Source organism: Notothenia coriiceps, unplaced genomic scaffold (assembly GCF_000735185.1).
Source record: "Notothenia coriiceps isolate Sejong01 unplaced genomic scaffold, NC01 NC01_scaffold00019799, whole genome shotgun sequence".
NCBI lineage: Eukaryota > Metazoa > Chordata > Actinopteri > Perciformes > Nototheniidae > Notothenia > Notothenia coriiceps.
Window position 1 is genome coordinate 831,653 of NW_011352500.1, and position 20,094 is coordinate 851,746.

Here is a 20,094-nt window from a genome sequence, read left to right on the forward strand (position 1 = left end):
TCGGATGCTCGCGTCCTTCGAAGTGCCAGTTTTAGGCAAATTTAGAGTGTCCTTCAAAATTGGCGCGCTGAAATTCATTTCCGGGTCACTACCGGAGGACCGAGGAGTCGAGGAGGGGAAATTTGAGTATTGAGAAACCTCTTGTGTGTGTTTGCATGTCGGTTTTGCAGGAAAATTAAAGGTAAGGTATGTAAGTTTGTGAAACCGGCTCGAGATACACGTTTTGTTATATTCCATGGAATGCTCTTAACATCCCGATAGCAATGTATATCTTAAGTGCTTTGACAAAAAATCCATTCAAAAAAAATTCATTTTGCGGAAACCGTACTAATGTAAAAAGCACGACCAATCATTTTAGCCGGCCCGGCTAAAATAACTGGATGGCCTACCTGCCTGTCAGCCTTCTATCTGTGCACAAACTTATCTCGTGCCCTCATTGGTCATGTGCGCGTTCGTGTGAGTTGGAGGAGGGGCTCTATAAGGAAGTGGCAGATTTTCTCCGGTCGTGTGTTTTCAAATTCTAGCGATCTCGAGCCGGTTTCTCAAATTTACATACCCTACCTTTAAACGTAAATATAATGTAAATACATCTAATATATTCCCTTGAAGAATAATGGGGTATTGCCATACACTGTATATATAGCAGGGTATTATACGTTACGGTCCCAGCACCACATTCTTAAATATCATACACTTGAATTAAGTCAAATAACATAGCATGACATCCCATACTATATCATATATTTAATGTATTATCAGCAATAGTGTAATATTGACGGTTACTTCATTTGAGTATTTGAATTCATTTAAATCTAGGATGAAGTTGTAAATGAGACCATGTTTGGTTGCAAAGATTCAATTGACATATATATAAATATGTCACATACCATAGACTAGAACCATTTAATGGTATAGCTAAAATAAATGGTAGGTAATATAATGGAGGAAGCAGTCATCTCTGAAGTTGTACAGATATTTTTCTTTTGACAATGTTGGAAAGCCCCGCATGAAGCAGGGCATCAAAAAATTAGTTATAACTCTTATTGGTCCTCTCCACGGAAATCTTTAGTAAAAGGCGAAAGATTTATGCGATCTGAAGAGAACCAAGAGTGATCTGCCGTTTGAACAGTTTGGCAGCGAGTATATTCACGAGAAAACCACTTTAAGTGCTGGTGTTGTATTGTGAAGTCAGCTTTTGGAGAAATATAATCCATATAATGAATGAATAAAGACAATCTGAGAAACACAATTACCTTGGGTTTTCAATTTAAAAGAAACCCACGTGTATTTGGCATTAGTTAGACTCTTATGCCATGTCGCAATGCATGATGGGATTTCGGTTTAAGTTTTGGAAACAGCCGCCGATTCACACTACACGCACACACACACACACACACACACACACACACACACACACACACACACACACACACACACACACACACACACACACACACACACACACACACACACACACACACAGCTTGTTATTCTTGATGCAGCTGGAAGCCGGAGCTCTGTTCTGTGTTAGGCTGGCTGAACGTGGGCCCTGAACTGGTTAGCTTTCAGTCTCAGGCTCGGTGTCTAGCGACTGCAGCATTATCAGTGTCATTCTGTCTGTTCTGCTCCAGTGAACAAGTCAGTCCTCATGAGGCTTATGTAAAGTCCGGCTTGTGCTCAGACCTCAGTACTTGTGTAATTTGTGTTGGCTCATGGAGAGATTACCAGTGTTGTTACATGAAATAAATAACACCAAGACCGTCTTTTTAGCTTTCTTTTTCCATGTGCAGAGAATTTATGAGCAGCCTTAGGCTTGTGTGACATGGTCAGTAACACATTTGGCCAGTAGCTTAAGCCTTGTTCATAAACAGAATCACCCCCGGCAAAATGAAATGACAGGCCTGCAAAGAAGTAGAAGTAGGCAATCACCTGGACATGGATGGATTTAGTTTTTGGAGCAAAGGTTATGAAAGTTCAGTGTGCAGCACAGTACAAAACTACCCCAAAAGTCTGAAACCACTTTATTTCACAAGTTTATGTATAAACATCTGTGTGCTCACTTGGATCACGAACTTCGAACATCTTTTCATAGATGTGTTTTGTTACAAGGTTGATATGCAACTCTTTTTCTCTGTTGGTTCATCTGCACGTGTGTGTAGTCTTTTTCTGTGCCCCTAACTCGCTACACAAGTGCAGCCCTCACCTCACTGCTGCGTTCCCACACACCCTCTGGCTGGCCCCTCTGACTGCGTTCGGTAATGTCTGTCTGCAATCGCTCGCCTCAATCCACTTGGAAAACTGGCTGATCTGAGTGCAGGCTGCTGTTACTCAGCTGTGCATCTGCTCCGCTCGCTCCCATGCGTACGGTTTATTTATCTGTGTTGTGTTATGGAGAAGCCAGAACTGTGATATCAGTCCGATACTCCCCAGCTATTACTGCTGTCCGCCTTCCAAACCATCATCGAGCACTTACGATGGACAATCTGTGTTTTCTCTCGGCTATTCATTCCATCATGTCTGCTGGATCTCAAGCAATTTTCTTGCGTATTTCTCAGTTTTATACGAGAAATATGCAAGAAAGTGCGCCAAAGTGTTTCTATTGACTATTTGTCCCTGAAGAATTATGAAAGTGATGACAGATGGAGTCAAAGGACAGATGAAGAAATTGTTATAGGTTGTGAAAATAACTTCTGGCCATTGGAAAATAACAATTTGTATTAATAACAATCTGCTTTTAATAACAATACACCAATTTGACCTATTAAATACTAATTTGGTGATTTTATTGAAACAGACGAGTTTGTCTCATCCATCTTAGCAGTTTAAAATGTATACTTTTTAAATACACTCCTCAATGGAAGCCAGTTTTGGCTTTTCACAAACAAATTGATATATTTAGCTTTAATACATAATCGATAGACTGTGCAGACAATAAACACATATCGCTTTCTCATAATTTCAGACCTGGTATTTATGACTGTAGTTGAACTCCCTCTGGGTATTGGCAACATTTGGCCTGAATCGCAAAAGGGAAAACTTAGTTTTTGAATACACCCTTGTATTGCTCTTTGTCTCAGTTAATCCTTAAGCCAAGTTTGAGTAATATGTTGATCCCAGAAAGAAACGTAATGTTCATTGCAACAGCTTATGGCGGTCTTAACCAGCCGATAATTGTCCTGTGGTAATTTTCCCTTTTTTAATGATACACATCTGTGCTGTATCAGGTCCTAAACATGTCATCACTTTCATTGTAACCCTGACAACAGGGTATATAATGAAACCGTTTCCAATACAGGATCAAACGGCCCAAGTCACTGGAAATAATTTCAACACTCTACCATACAAAAAATAATTATAGTAATTTGTTTTATATGCAATTTTGCTCTGTTCAAGTTTCCAGCGAACAGACCCTGCATTAAATTCAGTGCTTCTGTGAGGTATTATGTTGTCATGGCTCTGCTTTTAAAAAAAAAAAAAACTGGGCCTGTCCATGTTTTCACTGTTTGTCATTGTGCCGCTGTTATTTTAAATCATACCACAGAAGTTATTCAAGGGGTCATCAGCTGTTTGGGTTGGCTGTCTGGTGATTTTTTTCCTGCCGCTAAGCTGTGCATAGCAGACAGGACAGATAATGTTCTTGGTCTCTCTTATCATGCTCATGCTTCTTGGTTTCTTTGGCCGGTTGAAATGGAAAACCTTAATATCCTCTTGGTTTTGTGAGGGAGGCTGAATCAAAGTACACCTGATTGCTTTTAGGGAATCCTCGGTGTATTCAAACGTGATACTGAGTGTTGTTTCAGCCACTAGCAGAATTCTTGGTGAGGCTTGACTGAATGTGTCAGAGTTGGGAGGCAGCCACCGTCCCAACCTCTCTCCCTGGTAGAGAAAACAGACGTTACGGCTGAGGGAACACGGAGTTAACTTCAGCAGCTAAACCCTGGGACTCAAGAACCATTCACCATTTTCTTACATTTCTCAGACCAAACAATCACCAATAAGTTAACCTGCAAATAATTTTTTGTTGCAACCAAAATCATTACTTACTTAAAAGGAAAAAAATATTTCAATTTGAAAGATTAATATACATCCTGAATTGCAATCAGAGTTCTCTCGAGTATCTTATGTGATTCGTCCCTGATGATTTTTGCTAAAAATGAAATTTAGTGATTCTCATTGTCCATAGATTTGTCATGTTTTCCCCAGCCTTTGTCAATGGAGTTGATTTTGGTGTGTCATTCTTGTTTTAATCAGTGGACATATCAATACAATTGATTTCAGACTACATTGATCACGTGTTTAACATTCAATTCTCCCAGAAATACCAAACTGTGGATATTTCAGTTTGTTCTCCCCATGTCTTATGTTCGGTCCCATCTCTTCCTGCAGAACTATCCGACCAGAGCACGTTGTTCGGTCAGTGTACAAGGCAACTGGATGCAATGACAACCCCAACCATCATGTGATCTACCTGGAGCACGTGGTCGTCCGTATTACAATCACACACCCTCGCCGTGGGGACCTGTCAATCAATCTGACCTCACCCTCAGGGACCAAATCTCAGCTGCTCGCCAACAGGTAAAGAAACGCATAGTGAGATTTGATCTGCACTGTAATACTACATAAACAGGCAAGACAATGCAAAATAAAAATTATTACCTTATGTCCGTGTGTTAACCGGTGTTTGGGTATATTAAAAAAAAAATGATTTGCTTTGGGTTAAGATAAGTCAAGGTGTTTTTTTTTAATTTAAAATACTTACAGAGGCTTTATTAGATGTGTTTTATTGTATTTAAATATATATGGATTATTTTATTAAAATGTGGAATAGCCATCTGTGCTGAAAGAGCGATAAATGTTGTAACTTTTAGGCAATTTGATTCTAAGTGTATGTCTGGCTGTACAGTACCTTGGGCTTATTCACCTCAAATAAACCACAGTCATGTAATGTTTGCCCATGGCTCATTAGACACTGTTGGTTGAGTGGTTGAGATTGTTTGTTCAAGTATTTGCGGTACTTAAGCTGTTTCCCCATCTGATATCTTCTGTGTGATTTTGTGTGTGCGTGTGTGTTTGCCTGCATGTGTTTTGATGTGCAGGTTGTTTGATCACTCCATGGAGGGTTTTAAGAACTGGGAGTTTATGACCACCCACTGCTGGGGGGAGAAGGCGGTCGGCGACTGGGTCCTAGAGATCTACGATTCACCTTCTCAACTCCGCAGCCAGAAAGTGCCTGGTATGTCATCGGTGCTCTTTTCTTTTTCATAAAATATAATTTTTTTATATGATTGAATTGAAAGACATAGTAGAAATAGAGGACACAGGAGATGGTTTTATGTGGAGTGTAGGAGAAGCACGAGCACACATGTTTCTCTGGAGGCAGTGAACTTAACGGCTCAAATGACCCACCAATTTAACAGCATAATAAATTCTCAAATGGAGAGTTGCTAAAAAGCTGTTACGTGGGTCACCATCCTCCCATGTCACTTCTGCGTAGTTCTCTCGTGTATTATAAACTGTTTAATATAATGTAATCTACTTGGGGTAGCTGAAAATATAAAGGAATTTAGAAAAAGGTTAAAGATGGCTGAACTGCTGTCCCCAAATTGACATAACAACTAGATGATCGGAAGATAAGTTGTTGTTGTTTTTTAAAAAAACTCTCTGTATTAAATATTCACATCAAATATCAAATTCACCTGCTTGATGGACTAAAGTGGATCTGTGTCCGAGACTCTTACAATGATTCTGTTTCCTCAGGCAAGCTGAAGGAGTGGTCCCTGGTGCTGTACGGCACATCTGTGCACCCGTACTCTCTGCGCAGCGAGAAGACCCGCTCCGCAGAGACGGTGGGGCCCACCGAGGAGGAGCTCACTGAGGAGTACATCGGTACGTGATAAATCTGTACACAGACAGTGGCGCCACAGTAGCAGCATCACAAAGTAACATGAGTCTATGGAAGCTGTGTTTTTAATGTCCGGTCACAATGATGGCAGGTTATACTGCCACAGAAAGGAATAAGGGTATTTAAAAATGTGCAATATAATGTAATCAATAATTCTGTTAAGATAATATGGACCAAGATTTATTAGACTGTAAAACCTTACGGTCATGGTCTTCTTACGCTGTTGGTAACGTGTATTTTCCTGCAGGCCCCTGTGACTCTGAATGCAACGAGAACGGCTGTGAAGGTCCTGGACCCCATAACTGCATCAACTGCCTCCACTACTTCCTCAAGTTCAAGAACAACACCAGGTCAGTAATATCAACATGATATCAATTAAGACATTATGACTGTATATTACTGCCATGCCAAAAATAGAAAATGGATCTGTATTACGTTACAACATGAATGTTTATTGTAATAAAAACACCTTTTTTATGACATAAAAACTTAAAAAACTCCACATTAAAACAAGAAACAACACATTTTTTTGATGTTATTTTGTAGTATTTTCTTTAAATGGTTTCAAGATACAACATAACCATTTTATATTCGTATAACATCAAACACCTCAAGTGTTACCAGGTTAAATTGACTATCCATCGTATGGTAAGGTTTTGTACTCGCGTATATAAAGTGTGAATTAAGTGAAGGAGTGAATCAGTGCATTGTACATATGTACTTTATGGATAGCAAAATGTAAGTGTTATTCCTACATTTGGACTCCCTCATGTTTATAGACAGTTTATAGATCCTCAAAGAATACATTAAGATATAAAAGCTATTTCTCTGTGGACTTCACCAGATCCAATTGTCCTCTATTAAATTAAAAAGGGCACCTGAGCTACGATGCTTCAGATAGAAGAAACACCTGGCTCATACGTTTATTAAACAGATTATTGTTGTTCTCTTGATTGTTTTAAAGAATGTGAAGTCCTCTGGGAGTTCAGAGACAGCCACATGAAGAAAGGGATCAATATTAGCCGAGGGTCTCAGTCAGAAAGTGAAAGAGTCTTTGCATACCAAATCCAACAATAACTGGATTCAATCAGCTAAAAGCTGTTTTTCAGTTTGTTCATGCTTTTGGGTAACAACATGAACTGATTTAATCATCTTCATTTCAAATGAAACTTACTTTGCATGTTTTTCTATGTATCAAAAAGTCTTCTTGACATGTTGATACAAAATAAACATACTTGGGTAATTATGTGGATATACAGTAGATGGTTCTATGAAGAGTAGAAAACGCAACAAGCAAGCAACCTTTCTGATGCTGTTTCAAATGCTCAAATTTGTTCGAGCACCTTCTAGATCAGTTGTCTCAATTAACGACGAAAGGAAAACACAAGGCAGAGAAACAATGTGTAAACAGTTAGGTCTTATGCTGCTTTTTAAGAGTTTCCACAGCAGGAGCCAACATTTCAAAGGCACCAAGTCAATGCCCGGTACCATTTTTCTTTTGTGTCACAACTACAGGACCTTATGCCATGTTAGTTTTAGCTTTTGTTCTGAAGTTCAGAAAGTCACAAAATAAAACCTCTTTGAAGAACTCCCTTGCTCAGGATAATTTAGACGTCCCCTTTGCCACCATAAAGGTCACTGCTTGCCTGTTATTTGTTGAGCTTAATTTGAAAAAGGTTAAGAAAACAGCGCAGGTGGCGACCTGATTATTTGACCTTTTCAGTCTGATATCTGCTGTTTCCTTTCTGTCATGTTACGATCAGTATCTCCCATCCCCCTTTTAACAGGTGTGTAAGTGTCTGTGTGTGGGACCTTGAATGTCTTTGTATATATATATGTGTGTGTGTGTGTGTATATATGTGTGTGTGTGTAGGTGTGCCCTTAGGATCCCATTAGGATCAAAGTCTGTTGTAATTGCCTTTGTGTCGGCGGGTCTCTGCACTAATAAAAGGACAACAGATGCAGGTGCAGGAGAATGTGTGAGCTGAGGCGCTGCCTTATCATTAGCACACTTTAGAGGTGTGCTGCCCTTTTCTGCCACCACAGGGAGCAATTGATGAATAAAGATTGGGGGAGTGGTGGGAGGAAGGAGGAGGAGGAGGAGGGATGGTGGTGGTGTTTAATGTTCGGATAATTACATCCCTACATGTGTTTGAAGGTCTAGACTCACTAAAAGTTGTGTGGCTCCTTGAAACTATGTAGGTTGGACCTTTCTGTATTTGTACATGCATGTGTTTTTTTTTCTTCTAAATTAAAGAAATATATATGTATCGTTATTTTTTACATAATTTAAAACGTAACACATTCCGTGTAAATGAAGTTATGACGTGTAGACTTCTTAGCAGGAAGGCATACTGAGGACTGTCTTTAGGCGCATATAAATATATATTTAAGTATCAATTCATTTGAATGTATTGATCACTCTGCTTTATTGGCATGAAATCTAACAAACACTTTTAATTTCACCTTCACCAAAAGTGACTTACAAACCTGGTGTTTTCCTGACTGCTTGTGTTTCTTGCCCTATAGAAAATAAATAGTTACATTCAAATATCTTGGCAATAAATACAAAAATAATTCATGTTGAAAAACAAAACGTGAAATGTTCTGTTTAAATGTATTTAACCATAATGTCCTGTCCGTACGGTTTCAAGGTCTCAACCATTTCCATCTACTGACAGTGTGGTCAGGAACATTCAGTTTAAAGTTTTTCTCACATTTAGTGGTGTCCTTGGTGTAGGCGGTGCATTAAAGTGTTTTTACAATCTTTATTAGTTAAATAATCATTTCAGCACAGCAGAGAAACGGTACTGAAGCTGGAGGACAAACGCATGGCAGTTTATACGTGCACATGCGGCTTATTCGTTTCACACATGCAGTGTGTGTTTCTTGGCAGAAAACTCTGCAGTGTGTGAATGAGGCTTAAGGTGTGTGTGTGTGTGTGTGTGTGTGTGTGTGTGTGTGTGTGTGTGTGTGTGTGTGTGTGTGTGTGTGTGTGTGTGTGTGTGTGTGTGTGTGTGTGTGTGTGTGTGTTTGAGGATTTTTGTGTATTTTTCACCTTAGAAGGGAGCCTCAGGCTGAAATGAGGGGGTGACGGAGGGCTGTGAAGTTATCCAGCAGATGTTACACCTGTTCGCCATATAGCACCGGCACGCACACACTTTGTCCCTCTACTTCTGCTTGTCCTAACTCATTATGTGCTATTGGGACATTAAAAAGTAGTTGTGGTTTACAGTGGGTGAAAAAAAAAACGATGCTTCAGTGCTATAAAATGATATTTCACTTAAACGTATATTTATCACGCACAGAATACACAATGCTCATAATACCCTTAATCAAGGGGCTCATGTTTTTTGTCTGACATAATGTTTTGCATTTTGTGCCTGCTAACATCAAACTGAGCTGCGTGATAGCGAGTGTTAATATTGGAACATTGAGTATGATTTGGTTTTTATTATGTTGCACAGCATAAACTGAATATATTTATAAGAAATACAAGCTGTCCTTTGTTTTTGCTCCACTTTTCACGCTTTCTTTCACCTCGTACTCATCATTTTCTCTCCCTCCAATCCCCCTCTCCAGGATGTGTGTGTCCGAGTGCCCCAGTGGCTTTTTCCGTGATGACAGGAAGCGCTGCAAGAAGTGCTCCTCGTTGTGTGAGACCTGCGTTGGTAGCCGTAGCGACCAGTGCACCACATGCAGGACTGGTTTCCACCTGAACGAGGGCTTCAACACATGTGTCGCCAGCTGCGGTGACGGCTTCTACCTCGACCTTGGTAAGTTCCCTGCTGGCCCAACCGGCTCCACAATGTACAGCTTCTCAACTAGTTAATGCAGACCTGATGGCACATAATGCAGCCCAAAAGATATTCCCAAAACTCCTCAGTCATCTTTCCTTGCTCCCATTTGGGGATTTAATAAGCTGTCTTCTTTTCTCACTGATCTGTTTTCTTGTAGTTCATAAACAAACATGTAGACTTAACAAAACGTAACAGTTCTGGAGATGCTGCAGCAAAATGCCTCCTACAACCACAAATCAGGCTCAGGCCCTGATCACTCAAAGCATCAATGATTTGTTTTTGCTGCCAATGAATACAATTCTCAAGTAGTTGTGAAGTTCATAATGAATTCGAATAACAACGTACTGTAACTGTAGTCCTGGCACTGCTGTAAACAAACTGGACTTATAGAAACATCTGTGAGCTTGACGTTATGTCTAGCCAGTTGTTTATTATCATGCACTTGCTGAGCCGAACAGGACTGAAAAGTTTCTGCTTGTAGATTTATTCAAAAGTGGAATAAGTCAGGATAAAACCTTTTATCCATAGTGAAATGTTCACGAGAAGTCAGCTTGTTTTCGGGTTTATATTAAACAGAGTAGTGCAGTAGGGGTTTACATTCAGTGTCTACTGCTGGTATATACTTACTGGTTTGTCTTATGTTGAAGACGTAGGCCAGCCTGGCCGAGAGTAAAGCACAAATGAGAGACTGAAACTATGTATATCTTATAATTATGTATGTTGGTTGGCAGCCAACACGGTGTAAGTCCTGGCAGCGTAGAGTCTCTGGCAGCAGATCTGATGTGATCCAGTCCAAGTTCAATCAAAACATTTCAACGGGCCAAGATGTAGTGAATATTTTTTTCTTTTGAAATGTTGGCACTGCGGAGTACCGCGTTGTGTTAAAGGAGTTTATTTTCTCTTTGTTAGTCTGACAGCAAGCCGAGGTGAACTCCTGCCTTTGTCAACGCATGGACACTTCCATGTAATGATTTGACTTATTGTAAGTCAGCTAAATGCAATGTAATGTAATGATTTTATTACAGGTCAAAATACTCTTAAGGATATGCCAGACTAATGAATGGAAATGTCATGTAAGCAATATGTTGTGTGTGGTATCAACAGACAGCATTGTGTTACACAAACAGTCCCACGGCCATAGCTGGAGTGTTTAGATTTGCTTGTCTTTTTAATTAACTTTAATAATGAACTCATCGTTTCAGCTATTTTCTTTACCTCCAGTTCTCTTGAAAGCTAAAGCGAAATTGCCTTTTCTTTTCACATCAATCCGTCTGTGACCTGTCCAAATGCTTCCTCCTCCCTTTAATGCTTTTCAGATTCCTGAAAATCTAGCCAACGATCCTCACTTCTCTGTCTCCTCCACTTAGTTCTGATCATAAGACTTCCCAAACCAAACCAAAAGGATGTGTCATACTACATGAGCAATGCTTTTTGGAAATGTAGAAATCACAGTCTTGCTTAATAGTACAGTCTACTCAATAGTTCCCCTAGGAACAATAAATCCCCTTATACACAATTCTTATTTATAAATCTTCATCAGTGTCCATGTGTACTGTGTCAAAGCGTTTCATTGCCATGAGTCTGCCTTTTGAAATATTCATCTATATTCCTCTCCTCCCTCACCAACACTACAATGTACTTTTCATCCCTGCAGCTCGAGCCTTTTGACATTTCCTTTCCTTCACCGTTATCTTCTTCCACCGCTCCCTTTGTTAATCTCAACTGCAGCCAGACTTCTGGTTCCTATTACTCACTGTTTATGATGCTCTCTTTCAGATTCCAATATTTGCAGGAGATGTCCAGAGAACTGTAAGAAGTGCATTTCCTTCAATATCTGCACAGAATGTAAACCTGGGATGAGGTGAGTTAAAGGCCGCTGAGCACCGCCCAAGTCACACTAAAAAGAGTTTATAGCGTTGATCGTTTGAGTGTCTTGACAGAAAGTGATTTAAGTCTTGCTGTGTCTGCTGCTACCTAACTTTGGATTCTACACCTTATAAACACCATACTTAACGGTATTGTTAGAAATGCTGCAATCACATTAAAATCATTACATAGCCTCTTTACTGCCGCAGAAAAGTTGCCACTTTGGCGTCTGTCTGCTTCAAATCAAGTGGTCTTTGAATAGGCGTACAGCGTCTAACCCCCCGGCCCCCCTCACACCTTTCTGATGTGAGACGTGGGGGCTTAGTCTGATTCAAACTGAGAATTTATCGTCAATGGAATCGCCTCAAGATGAAATAATAAATCTAGATATCGTGATTAAATCGCCTAAGTTTATAATAACAACGATTAATATCTCAGAAAATCTGAACAAGCCATTAAATAAAAATAATGTTTCTGTGTCCATGTGTCTGGTGTGCTGTCCAGGAAAAAGCCTTTAGAATGAAATCTAACTGAGAGCCAGTTGCTACAAGACCTGCTGGTATTAATCATATGAAGACAGTCAGTCTTCTGTCACACGAGCACAAATAGCCCAGGTTTTGACTTCTGGTATTCATTTGGCTTCAGGATAAAAACCTTTTGTGTTCATCCTCTCAAACGCAGCAGGAAGACAGTGTTGCTAATTCGAGCACATCTGCCCTGTGGTTTAGGGTCGTAGAATGAACCGGTGACACAGGGCTTCCCAAATGCGTCCCACTTGGGAAACAGAGTTTCACCCAGTGACCCAGGCTGATTAAAGCCAGCATATGCTCGTATCATGCGGAGACCCACAAGAAGTGGAGCTGTTTTAAGTTGTGGTCCTCACTTTGAAGAACCTCTGATATACTGTAAGCATTTCAGTTACCCAGACATGTTGCAGTTCATTTTATGTTCTCTTCTGCAGCAGCCTCTCCAAAACCGCACCACTACACTTGACCTGACAAAGAATAGGGCGTTTCAAAGTGCTGGAATTCCTGATAGGTCATGAAGGAAACACTTGTGAAGCGCTTAAAACATATTGCGGTTTTGAACTCAGCTTTCAGTGTTCAGGGTAGCCAAAGGTGGAGGTGTGGACACTTGTAAGCCATAATTTCCTCTTAATGCCAGTGAGACCACAGAAAGACACATGCTTACACACACACGCACACAGTCTCCCATTCAGTACACCATTCATGGTCGGTTAGGAGCCGAAGAGAGGAACAGACGAGATTGTTTCTGGGAAACGTTAGCTAACACAGACCAGCTGTTTTTCAGTTTAGTGCGTCAAGCTCACCAACCTGTCCTCGATGTGACTTCAGAGAGCCGACTAAATATCCTCCAAATGTACTTCCTAACTGACCTCTACATCTGATCAAATATATTTCTATATGTATGTTAATCTCTGAATATACTATTCCTAACAACACATTCCCTTTAAAGACAATTGAGTTTTGCAGAAGTTATAAACCTGTACATCAGCTAAAAGGACCATCGCCAGCTGCTGTGAACGCCCACGTGTATTTAATGTTGCTGCAGTCTTTTTTTCCTTCCTAAATACTTGCCCAGAAAGAAAATTGCTCTGTATCTGCTGGCTTTCAACAGGCTGATGGGGAAACTTTAAAGCGTTTTCACAAATGTTTACTTTTTGAAACCCACCTGCCGCCTGTATGGGGAATGTATGTTGCTTATTAATGATACATTTATAACTTTGACTTACTTTGGTTACTTGGTGTTTACATTTAGGATTTTAATGTCAGTTATTTTCTATTTCTCTCTTAAGCCTTCAAGGAAACAAGTGTCAGATGACCTGTGACCCCGGGACTTATTACAACGGCCACAGGAGGACTTGTGAGCCCTGTCATCGGGCATGTGCCACCTGCGCAGGTAGGAAGTCATACAATTTACAACAGTTTATATTCATCATTTAGGTCCGCGGGCTCTTTTGTGGTTTAGTAGACATGATGAATACTAGAAACAAGATTTCTGAAGTGGTTCTGTGTTTTCCAGGCACAGGTATAGAGGCGTGCAGTAAGTGTGCCGAGGGCTACTTACTGGAGGACTGGCGGTGTGTGTTGACGTGCAGCACTGGGTACTACCTGTCAGAGCACACCTCAGACAGCGGGCAGCTGCAGAGGTCCTGTAAGAAGTAAGTCAGCACACCTGCCAACACCTCAGTGACCCTGCAGATCTCCAGTCAGCAAAGATAAACAAGGAAATCAGTGCAAATGTACCAACTTCTCTTAGCATTATCTTTTCTCCCTACAGTGCCATGCACGCAGGAACATATTTTCATGCAGAGGTTACTTTAGATAGGTGCTCATATTTATAATTACTGATAAAAGTAGAACATGTTCTGAAGTTAAGTCCAACACCTGTGAGGAAATAATAAAACAGCAGGATAAACGGTATGATCCGTATCATTGAGACTATTTCACCCCATAATGAGCTCACCTGCACAACATTAGTGATGCTTCATGTTTCAGATATGTTCCTATCCTGTCATCTGTTTGTCCTCAGTCGGCACATTTCAAAACATTCTCTGCATATGGCATTTGTACTTAATCCCCTTAAAATTAAATTGATATTAACACATGGTTGCATGTTCATCCGAGGAACTGGATTCTCATTGTTTGAATGATTACGGTAATTGATGTTATTAAAGCAAGCTGAGCTGCCCCTTGATTCCATCTTAAAGCTGTGAGTCATGTTGCTGCACTCCTCTCACCGTGCTAACCTGCTCATGTTCCTGTGTGATGACTGCTTTGCCTCCTATCCCACCCACAGTCCACCTCCTCCACACAGGCAGACATCTTGTCTGCTTTTCTTATCTTCTTGAGTGAACTTGCCTCCCTGTTTTCTCTCTCCCACCTCAACCTATTTATTGCATACTTGACCTTTTACATTACTTAATTTGCTGTTAGTTCCCTCCTGCTTAAATTGTTTTGATAAAACCCATTTTCACGCTTAATATGAAAGCTTTTTCTTGCCTTACTTGGCCCTTTGCTTCTAAAGGATTATTTGCTTTCAGTCCTTTGTGAAAGCTACTCACCAACACACACTGAACTACCGTTTATAAATGAAAAGCTTAGTTGAATAAAGCAGATAGTGTTGAGTTTTGTGCAGAGGTTTGTCATGGTCAAGTAAATACAACTTAGCATTTCATTTGGATTTTCTATATGCGTGTTGATCCGCTCTTTTGTACGTTGACTATTTATCCACTTCCAAGTTATGATGTACACCAGGACAAAAATGATATGTTTAATTGTTTCGTTTTTTGAGCATTTATTGGAATGAAGCAGATTAGACAAGTGAAAGCTCTGCGGGGACAAAAGGAATGACATTAGACGACTATAGGCAAAAACTAGTGAAAGATAGTCGATTATTCTTAAAAAACAGTTCTCATTTCAAAGAGGATATGCGAGTACAGCATAGTGCTGCATAGACTTTGACATACAGTAACTCATTCTTCATACAACCATGGACAGGTGTGACCATAGCTGCTACGAGTGCCTGGGGCCCGGGGAGAGGAACTGCAGCAGCTGTGTCAGTGGATACAATCTGGAGGCAGGAGCCTGTGTGGTCAGCACCATCTGCAAAGATGGTGAGTTGTCAGCTTTCTTAGCTACAACATGACCTCAAAGTGTTTCTTTATACCTGTTGCATTGCCTCTCACAGGCAGTGCATTTTCACCATACATTACTATGGTCTGGAGATAACATGTAAGGTCTTGTAGCAGTTAGATTGTTGAATGGACAGAGAATGTTAGAAGAAGTACACACATTTTGGTCTGAACGATCCTAATCAAAGAGCCAAAGTTATACATCTGAAATCTCCCCAAGACTAATTTGCATCTCCAGATTCAATTAAGTAATGACCTAAAGGGTATGTAAATGAAAGCAGAAGGTATAATAATTGAGTAACTGCGAAGCATTCACCTTTTTTACATTTATTTGAGCATCACACTAACTCCTTGCATCAAACTGTTTCGAGGCAAAGGGTGGACTGATCTTGCTTTGCCCTTTTTTGCTCTTTAATGTCTTTTGCAAATATACTAATGTAACATCTCTCTGAGAAGATACACTCACATTCTTCTTGTTTTATTGTAACACAAACTAACACTTCTCCCGTTATTTACTGGTAAAGTCAGACTGCATAGGCTGAAACGTTTCTTGAGGCATTTACTTTCTCCTTCTTTATTTCGCTCAACTATTTCTTTCCCTTCTTTCATTTCCGAATAATGCATGTTTGGCTTACAGATCTTTAAGCGTAAATCTTCCTGCTTCTCACTAACTGGCTGAGGTGTTGGTCTAATTATAAGGCTTCTGCTAAAGTGTGCGACTTGCAGCTCTAGTCATGACCTTTAACTTAAAATGAACCCATGGCCAGAAAGCTCTGAGGAGGAAAATGTCTTTACTGTGTGACCTTTGTGTTAATGATGAGTACTTAAAGTGCACAACCAGTCTGTTTCCGACCTTTCCAAACCAAAGCGGTATGTTTCAGTGCTGCTAATAAATGAAATAATTGGCTTTAAGCATTTAAAGACTGGTGGTCCACTTTAAGATTTCTTTATTACACAAGTTGTGAATTAAAAAAATCTTCAATTTGCTAATTTTGTGACGTTTGTTTTTTTTCTCTCTTTTTCTCTGTTGTTCTCCCAAATCCCAAATTTGATCATGTTTACCTCTCTCTCGACGTGGATACAATCACCCCGCTGGACAACAATACTTTTCCACCTCGATGAACATCACCTGTGATTGGATGAACAAACTCTTCCTGTCACCTGACCAATCATACGGCTCTCCCTGCCATTCAACCATTTCTAATGGTTCTCCCCTGTGTGTTTTTTGTGTGTGTTTCCACATGCATTTGTATATGTGTGCGCATGTTTTCCCTCTACCTCCTTCTTATCTCTTCTTCCTGGTCTGGGGAAAGCAAATGAAGAATCTTGGGCGGAAGGTAGTTTCTGTGTGCTCGTTAAAAAGAACAATCTCTGCCAGAGGAAAGTGCTGCAGCAGCTGTGCTGCAGAACGTGTTCGCAAAAGGGCTGACGGGACGTACTCACTGGGCGTAAAGGGAGTGCAGGGGGGGGCGTGGGGGCAAAGGGGGCACCCCTCCTTGTCAAACCCCCCTGCCCACTCATTCACAGTCACATAATTTATAAGAGAATCTGTGCCTCTTAAAGGGACTGCATCGGAGGTGCGATGGCAGGACTACAACAAACCTACCTTTTTCTGTACTGGGACACACACACGTGGTCAGGGTGTAAAATGACTGGGACTTATTTCAAGAACAAACGAGCAAATGAAAACAAAAGTGAAAACAAACAAAATAATAAAAGTGTCGGTATTTTGTGACCAAAGCATCGATGCCAAAATAATTGAACCTTCTATTTTTTGCCAGTGTAGGAAGCATAGCTTAAAACAGGAGCCACTTATCGTCTGAATACATCTGTGTGCAGTTTTTTGGCTCTTTTTTTCCTCCTATCTTTCCCGTGTTAACGGTAAACAGATGGGAAGTGAATATACAGTAGGAAAGGCCCTGGTTTTTCTGCCTGTAAATATATGTCAAAGAAAAAAAAAGAAGCTAACTCGGTAATGTGAATATAATGTCTGTATGGGCTGACTTTGGCTGTGTAGGAGTGGGAAGGCACACACACACACACACACACACACACACACACACACACACACACACACACACACACACACACACACACACACACACACACACACACACACACACNTAGATTGGTTAAAAAGTTATTTAGATAACAGACAACAATATGTACAATTTGCTGGAAGTACATCGGAGTGTATGAACATAGAATGTGGTTTCCCACAGGGCTCGGTTTTAGGGCCTAAACTTTTTATTTTGTACATCAATGACATATGTGAAATGCCAACATTATTGCAATTTGTGTTGTTTGCAGACGACACCAATTTGTTTTGTTCAGGAGATGATTTAAACATTTTAGCAAAGTGTATTGGACATGAAATAGTCAAACTTAAAAGATGGTTTGATGAAAATAAGTTAACCCTAAATTTGAATCAAACTAAGTTTATGGTTTTTGCGAATAGAAAAAAAGATGAAAACATTTCACTGTCCATTGATGGAGTTTTTATTGAAAGGGTTTCTGAATTGTGATTCTTAGATGTGACACTGGATGATAACCTGACATGGAAATCACAAATAGCACATGTTGAAACGAAAGTTTCTAGGAATATTTATGTTCTAAACAAGGCAAAGCAGTTGCTAGATTACAAGGCATTGAGAATGTTGTACTGTTCACTCATTTTGCCATTTTTTATTTATTGTATAGAAGTGTGGGGCAACACGTATATGAGCAACATAAAGCCATTGTCAATATTACAGAAAAGGGCAGCAAGAATAATACATAAAGCTGACTCAAGAGAACACACCAACAGACTGTTTTTTAAGTCAGGACTCTTGAAACTCAAAGAGATAGCTGAGCTGCAGACATTATTAGTAATGCACAGGGCAAAAAGCAGAATGTTACCAGTATATCTACAACAGTTTTTTGTTTTTGGATCAGACAAGGAAGACCACAGAAGGAAAAGTAATTGTAAGCATCCTCATGCAAGGACGAAATTTAATTGTAAGCATCCTTATGCAAGGACTACTATTAAGCAAATGTGTATTTCGGTGGTTGGTGTAAAATTGTGGAATTCTCAACAGAAGGATCTAAAGAATTGTAAATGTACTTTTCAGTTAAAGAAATGTGTATAATTAAGACAAATGGGACTATATAAAGCAGAATGTGAATAAGTCTATGTACTGTACTCTGGTCCTGCATTGCTAAATAGTTTGGATGTCTTTGATGTGATGTCTGTTCTTTATTTGCAGGTCCCATTATTATTGTTATTGTTATTATTATTGTTATTATTATTATTATGCGCCGCTTTCCACCTTCTTCTCCAGTAGGACTTAGATGAGGGTATTGAACTTTTCCTTTTCCTTATACATGTGATGTTTTGGTGTTGTTGTTTTTTGTTGTTGTTTTGTTTCTTTCCGTTAACCGTCAAGTGGGAACTAAGTATGTTTTGTGTTTCTCTTAGTTTTCTAAGATACTGTTGTGTTTGGCTTTCTTTTTTTTAGAAAGGGGCAGGTCATATAAGATAGTTTTTTTTCTCCCTGTTCCTTTTCGCTCAATGGTGTGCTTGTAGAGAGATGTTTTGTTGGCAATTATTGTACATTGAGTTGTGCGTACAATGAGCGGGACAAATACAAATTAAATTAAATGAAATAACCAGTTTTTCTCTCTGTTTGCTTTCTTAATTAATGTATGCCCACTATTTTTTGAAATGTAATTAAATAGTAGTTGATATATATATATATATTGGATATAACTGGATGCCGAGTCTTGAAAAAAAAGAGACTTATTTAAAGCAGTGTTCGCACATATTTGGGTAAAATATTATGGTTATTTAAAATGCAAAGACAGGAATGGTTGTGCCCACTTGCTTCCAATTTTCAATTCATACTTTAGATAAGTTATAACAATCAATCATGTACTTGTGGTGGAATTGCTCATCAATCTTCCTGTCCAAAAAGGATATCCCTTACTAGCCTGTCTCAAATGTAGTATAAGAGGGACAAAGTGTGAAGAAAGTCGTGCCAAAGTAACGTTGGAGCCAATATGAGCCATCAATAGTCTGAGTTGGCCAAATCAAGTAGGTATTGTACTAAGTTATACTTTTTAGTAGGATTTTTTTCCATCTTTCCTTCCTCAACTTCTAACATTTAATTCCTATAAACAGTGCCTACTCTTTTCTCTCATCCTCCTCCCTCTTCCTTCCCCCATGTGTCTTTCAAACACCTTCTCATGCTCCCTCTGCAGCACCATATCCTCCGCTCTCCCATTAGACTCTATGTCTTAGGTTCTTATGTAACTCCACATTGAACTCCATAGGTGTCTTTCATTCTTATTCTTCTTCTGTGTGCACATTTGTGTAATTGGTAATATTGATGGCAGGGGTACTAACACTGAAAACCTGATGGTGGGCCATTGGTCTAAAGCACCCACTGAATTTATTGTTAAGATACAAAATGATAGTAATTATAGAAAATGATGCATAAAATACAATGATCCCATGTTCCCTGGATTGATGCCTCTCCATTCATTTTTATTTGTTTCCTTTAAACATCTGGCAGGTAAAATTGCAGGGTGAATTTTTGGTCAGCATGCTTTGTGCCTACCATGTCTCATGGCTGTCTGATTATGGATATCCACCAACATAGCTACTTGTATCTCTGGCTATGAGTCTAACTGGTTGAATGGATGGTTTGTTAGATAACTGCATAGTTGTCTGGAGAGATCGCTGGATAGATTTTTTGTTTGGATGACTGGATGGCTGACAAACTGACTGACAGGTTGGCTGGGAAGCTGATGGCTGGATAGCTGTTCATCCGTCTGGCTCACTGCATGTGTGCAACTGCAGGATGGCTGACTAAGCACACATGTGAATGTAT

General features: G+C 39.8%; 1 protein-coding gene across 3 annotated transcripts in view; it reads left to right on the top strand.

Moving 5' to 3' along the window:
• The window catches only part of pcsk5b (proprotein convertase subtilisin/kexin type 5b), a 73,892-nt gene that overhangs the window by 32,099 nt on the left and 21,699 nt on the right, over nucleotides 1–20,094 (top strand). For 2 of the 3 annotated variants that reach the window (XM_010779107.1, XM_010779108.1), the window contains exons 12-20: nucleotides 4,387–4,575; nucleotides 5,097–5,233; nucleotides 5,758–5,886; nucleotides 6,150–6,252; nucleotides 9,485–9,678; nucleotides 11,479–11,563; nucleotides 13,385–13,488; nucleotides 13,612–13,750; nucleotides 15,090–15,205. In XM_010779107.1, coding sequence (XP_010777409.1) covers nucleotides 4,387–4,575; nucleotides 5,097–5,233; nucleotides 5,758–5,886; nucleotides 6,150–6,252; nucleotides 9,485–9,678; nucleotides 11,479–11,563; nucleotides 13,385–13,488; nucleotides 13,612–13,750; nucleotides 15,090–15,205 — 1,196 coding nt within the window. Of the gene's footprint in view, nucleotides 1–4,386; nucleotides 4,576–5,096; nucleotides 5,234–5,757; nucleotides 5,887–6,149; nucleotides 6,253–9,484; nucleotides 9,679–11,478; nucleotides 11,564–13,384; nucleotides 13,489–13,611; nucleotides 13,751–15,089; nucleotides 15,206–16,536; nucleotides 17,286–20,094 lie in introns of those variants that run through there. The other variant, XM_010779109.1, reaches the window with a different exon arrangement.